Genomic DNA, 6000 nt, shown 5'->3' on the forward strand with positions numbered 1-6000 from the left:
AGCTGAAGGTGTTAGCGTTAGCATACGTCACGTAGCTGAAGGTGTTAGCGTTAGCATACGTCATGTAGCTGAAGGTGTTAGCATTAGCATACGTCATGTAGCTGAAGGTGTTAGCGTTAGCATACGTCATGTAGCTGAAGGTGTTAGCATTAGCATACGTCATGTAGCTGAAGGTGTTAGCGTTAGCATACGTCATGTAGCTGAAGGTGTTAGCGTTAGCATATGTCATGTAGCTGAAGGTGTTAGCGTTAGCATACGTCATGTAGCTGAAGGTGTTAGCGTTAGCATACGTCATGTAGCTGAAGGTGTTAGCGTTAGCATACGTCATGTAGCTGAAGGTGTTAGCGTTAGCATACGTCATGTAGCTGAAGGTGTTAGCGTTAGCATATGTCATGTAGCTGAAGGTGTTAGCGTTAGCATACGTCATGTAGCTGAAGGTGTTAGCGTTAGCATACGTCATGTAGCTGAAGGTGTTAGCGTTAGCATACGTCATGTAGCTGAAGTTGTTAGCGTTAGCATACGTCATGTAGCTGAAGGTGTTAGCGTTAGCATATGTCATGTAGCTGAAGGTGTTAGCGTTAGCATACGTCATGTAGCTGATGGTGTTAGCGTTAGCATACGCACACCTATTCACCATGTTCTCTCATCTGTTATTATTTTAAACTTCATTTCAAGAGGAAATGTCCCCAAAAATGTATGTTTTTTTCTTCTCTATTATGCATTTTTTGGCTGGTGCGACTTATACTCCAGAAAATACGGTACTTTAGTTTTATTATCATCACTTTGGGTACGACTCGTGCTACAAACAAACGAGCCGTCCAAGAATCTAGTACAAGTACAATTTTCAAACCGGTCTGTCACTCTGCAGTTCCTGGTTCTCACGATGATTCAACTGCGAGAACTCAAAGACCTGAACCACTGGACAAGGACTAAAGAAAGTGTGAAACGCCCGTGAAACCGGGACTGAACCCGACAGGTGCGGGACCCAGAGGAAGCGTCTGGACGGAGGGTGAAATCTGTAAAAATGACTCGCGGACGCTGTGTCGGCAGCTGTCAGACATGTTTTTTAGAGGTTTAGAGTTTGAACGTGTTTTTAGAGGTTTAAGAGTTTGAACGTGTTTTTAGAGGTTTAAGAGTTTGAACGTGTTTTTTAGAGGTTTAGAGTTTGGTTTTAGAAGTCAAAACGTTTCGACTGCCAGGGTTTGATGAGGCTGTTGTAGACTGAGGGGAGGTTGTATCGTAAAACAACATTTTAAATAAAAAAGGGTGTTTTCTCCTGGTTCCTTCACTCATATTTCAAACCCTCTCGTCTTCTGCTCAGCGTGTTTCCCTCGCCGTCTTCACACGTACGATCCGTGGCTTTTGGATGAACCGCTGATTGTGACCCAGAGTTTGAGTGTCTTCTGTGCCGACATGATCTTTGGTTGTTTTTGGTGTTGCCTTCCGCGCCACGATACTCGCATTACTCTGTTTTTGTTTAAGTTAAAGTGTTAAAGTGTTAAAGTACACAGGAATAGTGGACAAAGTACGTTTGTAACTGAAGAAATACTGGGGCCAAAAAGTATAAAAGTAAAAGAATCTTCTCAAAAGTACAAGCTGAAAAACGTAACATTTTGAGTGTTTCACAGAGATTTTTAGAAGTATTAAAGATTAATGTAGATGTTTTGTTAAAGACTTGTGCAGATTTTTAACTTAATTCATTTTTAGTGATATAATTTTGTCAAATTCCGGTCTCTAACTTTATACATCTCTAGACATGATTTCACTTTGGTCTTTTTAGAGACCAAAAAGTGCTTTGTTTTGTCGTGATGTCGTGGAGTTCTGGTAAAAGTATTAGATAACTGCAGTATTTTTACTTTTGTCTCATGTTACTTTCCACCGCTGCGTTTCTAAGACAAGGATTCCGTTTCCCTTTTGTCCTGTTTTTGTCTCTTTTAGCTCATGGTTTCACAAACAATATGCAAAAGAGATGAATCATGATACTGCACATGTGGAGGTGGTTTGGATCAAAATGGCAGATTGTTGTGAGTAAAACGCGCTCTTTCTCTCTCCAGACGTCGGCGGACGAGTGTGACCCGCACGAGGGCATGCACCAGGGCCGAGAGGGCACCTACCGCCTGCAGGTGACCCAGTTTGTGCCCCGGCTGGAGTACTGGCACCCGGAGCTGTCCCACACTCTGCTCACGTCCATCGCCGTGACGTCTGTGAACGGGAGAACTGTGGCCTACCTGGGCACCAGCGCCGGGCGACACCTACAGGTGAGGGGCCGGGTTTAGGCCGGGTTTAGACCGGGTTTAGACCGGGTTTAGACAGGATTTAGACCGGGTTTAGACCAGGTTTAGACCGAGTTTAGACCGGGTTTAGACCGGGTTTAGACCGGGTTCAGACAGGGTTTGAACCAGGTTTAGACCGGGTTTAGACCTGGGCTAAACCCAGTCCAAACCAAGTTTAGACCTGGGTTAGAACAGGTTTGTACCGAGTTTGTATCGGGTTTGGACCGAGTTTAGACCGGGTTTAGACAGGGTTTAGTCCTGGTTTAGACCTGGGTTAGACCGGGTTCAGACAGGGTTTGGACCAGGTTTAGACCAGGTTTAGACCGAGTTTAGACCGAGTTTAGACCGAGTTTAGACCGAGTTTAGACCGAGTTTAGACCGGGTTTGGAACAAGTTTGGACCGAGTTTGAACCGAGTTTAGACCGAGTTTAGACCGAGTTTAGACCGGGTTTGGAACAAGTTTGGACCGAGTTTAGACCAGGTTTGTACCGGGTTTGGACCGAGTTTAGACCAGGTTTAGACCAGGTTTAGACCGAGTTTAGACCGGGTTTAGACCAGGTTTAGACTGGGTTTGGACCGGGTTTAGACCGAGTTTAGACCGAGTTTAGACCAGGTTTAGACCGGGTTTAGACCGGGTTTGGAACAAGTTTGGACCGAGTTTAGACCAGGTTTGTACCGGGTTTGGACCGAGTTTAGACCAGGTTTAGACCGGGTTTAGACCGAGTTTAGACCGGGTTTAGACCAGGTTTAGACTGGGTTTGGACCGGGTTTAGACCGAGTTTAGACCGAGTTTAGACCGAGTTTAGACCGGGTTTAGACCAGGTTTAGACTGGGTTTGGACCGGGTTTAGACCGAGTTTAGACCGAGTTTAGACCGAGTTTAGACCGGGTTTGGAACAAGTTTGGACCGAGTTTGAACCGAGTTTAGACCGAGTTTAGACCGAGTTTAGACCGGGTTTGGAACAAGTTTGGACCGAGTTTAGACCAGGTTTGTACCGGGTTTGGACCGAGTTTAGACCAGGTTTAGACCAGGTTTAGACCGAGTTTAGACCGGGTTTAGACCAGGTTTAGACTGGGTTTGGACCGGGTTTAGACCGAGTTTAGACCGAGTTTAGACCAGGTTTAGACCGGGTTTAGACCGGGTTTGGAACAAGTTTGGACCGAGTTTAGACCAGGTTTGTACCGGGTTTGGACCGAGTTTAGACCAGGTTTAGACCGGGTTTAGACCGAGTTTAGACCGGGTTTAGACCAGGTTTAGACTGGGTTTGGACCGGGTTTAGACCGAGTTTAGACCGAGTTTAGACCGAGTTTAGACCGGGTTTAGACCAGGTTTAGACTGGGTTTGGACCGGGTTTAGACCGAGTTTAGACCGAGTTTAGACCGAGTTTAGACCAGGTTTAGACCAGGTTTAGACCGGGTTTGGACCAGGTTTGGGTTTAGACCAGGTTTAGACCGGGTTCAGACCGGGTTCAGACCGAGTTTAGACTGGATTTAGTCGTACTTCAGAGCCTTAGTCCTGGTTTTCTTTGCTTTGTCCTCATTTAAATGTGTTTTCGTGCTGGCTTCGCCCCGGTTCATACTTGGTTCAGACTTGTGTTGTTGTCGTTGCGTCGTCATGGTGATCAGTCGTCATGGTGATCAGTCGTCATGGTGATCAAGTCAAGCTGCTGAGATGGAGAAGTGTCAGTGAAACCAGCCGTGCGGCGGGAAGAGGCCGATCCTTTCTAAATACGGCTCCACTTTAGCCTCTGATACTTCATCTCCATCTGAAGAGTCGAGTCTTCATCCACCTCTTCTCACGGTTCAGCTCTTTCTTTAGTGACACCATAAATGTGTTTGTCGAAGGCGTTTGTTTCCGGATTCGAGACTCTGAGTAAAACGGTCCCATTTGAGATGATTCTTTTAGATTGCTACTAAAAATATCAGTCTGTGCGAGTGAAACGTGCGTCCGACTGTTTTCTGCTGCATCGTATGGACTTAAAACCCCAGAGGAGCTCCACGGGTTTAAGACCGAGTTTAGACTGGGTTTAGACCGAGTTTAGACCGAGTTTGGAACAAGTTTGGACCGGGTTTAGACCGAGTTTAGACCGAGTTTGGAACAAGTTTGGACCGGGTTTAGACCGAGTTTAGACCGAGTTTAGACCGAGTTTGAACCGAGTTTTGACCGGGTTTGGAACAAGTTTGGACCGGGTTTAGACCGGGTTTGGACCGGGTTTAGACCGAGTTTAGACCGGGCTTAGACCGGGTTTGGACCGAGTTTAGACCGGGTTTAGACCGGGTTTAGACCGGGTTTGGACCGGGTTTAGACCGGGTTTGGAAAAGGTTTGGACCGAGTTTGGACCGAGTTTGGACCGAGTTTGGACCGAGTTTAGACCGGGTTTGGAACAAGTTTGGACCGAGTTTAGACCAGGTTTAGACCGGGTTTAGACCGGGTTTGGACCGGGTTTAAGACCGAGTTTAGACCGAGTTTGAACCGAGTTTTGACCGGGTTTGGAACAAGTTTGGACCGAGTTTAGATCAGGTTTAGACCGGGTTTGGACCGAGTTTGGACTGAGTTTAGACCGAGTTTAGACCGGGTTTGGAACAAGTTTGGACCGAGTTTAGACCAGGTTTAGACCGGGTTTGGACAGGGTTTGGACCGGGTTTAGACCGAGTTTAGACCGGGTTTGGAACAAGTTTGGACCGAGTTTAGACCAGGTTTAGACCGGGTTTGGACAGGGTTTGGACCGGGTTTAGACCGAGTATAGACCGAGTTTAGACCAGGTTTGGACCGAGTTTAGACTGAGTTTAGACCGAGTTTAGACCGAGTTTAGACCGACTTTAGACCGAGTTTGTACCGGGTTTGGACCGGGTTTGGACCGGGTTTGGACCGGGTTTAGACTGAATTTAGACCTAGTTTAGACCGAGTTTAGACCGGGTTTAGACCTAGTTTAGACCGAGTTTAGACCGGGTTTAGACCTAGTTTAGACCGAGTTTAGACCGGGTTTAGACAGAGTTTAGACCGAGTTTAGACCGAGTTTAGACCGAGTTTAGACCGAGTTTAGACCGAGTTTAGACCGAGTTTAGACCGAGTTTAGACCGAGTTTAGACCGAGTTTAGACAGAGTTTAGACAGAGTTTAGACAGAGTTTAGACCGAGTTTAGACCGAGTTTAGACCGAGTTTAGACCGAGTTTAGACCGAGTTTAGACCGAGTTTAGACCGAGTTTAGACCGAGTTTAGACCGAGTTTAGACCGAGTTTAGACCGAGTTTAGACCGAGTTTAGACCGAGTTTAGACCGAGTTTAGACCGAGTTTAGACCGAGTTTAGACAGAGTTTAGATAAATGTTCCATGTTGTTGTGTGAGTCCAGTACGTGATGATATGGCATAAACTGTGTGTAAAGTCTGTGGTTTAAAGGGTCCGTGCTGTGAGAGCTGTTTGTTCAGATGTTTGAGCTGAGGGGTCGCAGGGGTCGCAGGGGTCAAAGGTCACACGTACTCTCGCTGACACCAGATCGGCCTGTGCACCGCCTGACGCTCACGCAACACATTTACTTTATGAAGAATAATATCATAACAATGTCAGAGAATGTAGTGTTTATTCAGTTTTGTGTGAAAACTCTTGATAAGTTATATTTTGTAATGTTGTTTTTATTGTTTAATTTAGTTAGTTTGCAGTTAAGATGTGATCCATAACTAAGTGGTAGTGTTTATTCAGCATTTATTTATAAAGTACAAAGAAGTTACAA

The 6000-nt window shown here is 45.9% G+C and overlaps 1 protein-coding gene across 1 annotated transcript in view; it reads left to right on the forward strand.

Annotated features, from left to right (window-relative positions):
* met (MET proto-oncogene, receptor tyrosine kinase) overlaps positions 1-6000 on the forward strand; it is a 101613-nt gene that overhangs the window by 61758 nt on the left and 33855 nt on the right. The window contains exon 3 of the mRNA XM_072435585.1: positions 2055-2258. Within this exon, the coding sequence (XP_072291686.1) occupies positions 2055-2258 (204 nt within the window). The remainder of the gene's footprint in view (positions 1-2054; positions 2259-6000) is intronic.

Source organism: Eucyclogobius newberryi, unplaced genomic scaffold (genome assembly GCF_026437365.1).
Source record: "Eucyclogobius newberryi isolate DKJ021-1_F unplaced genomic scaffold, fEucNew1.0.hap1 SCAF_7, whole genome shotgun sequence".
NCBI lineage: Eukaryota > Metazoa > Chordata > Actinopteri > Gobiiformes > Gobiidae > Eucyclogobius > Eucyclogobius newberryi.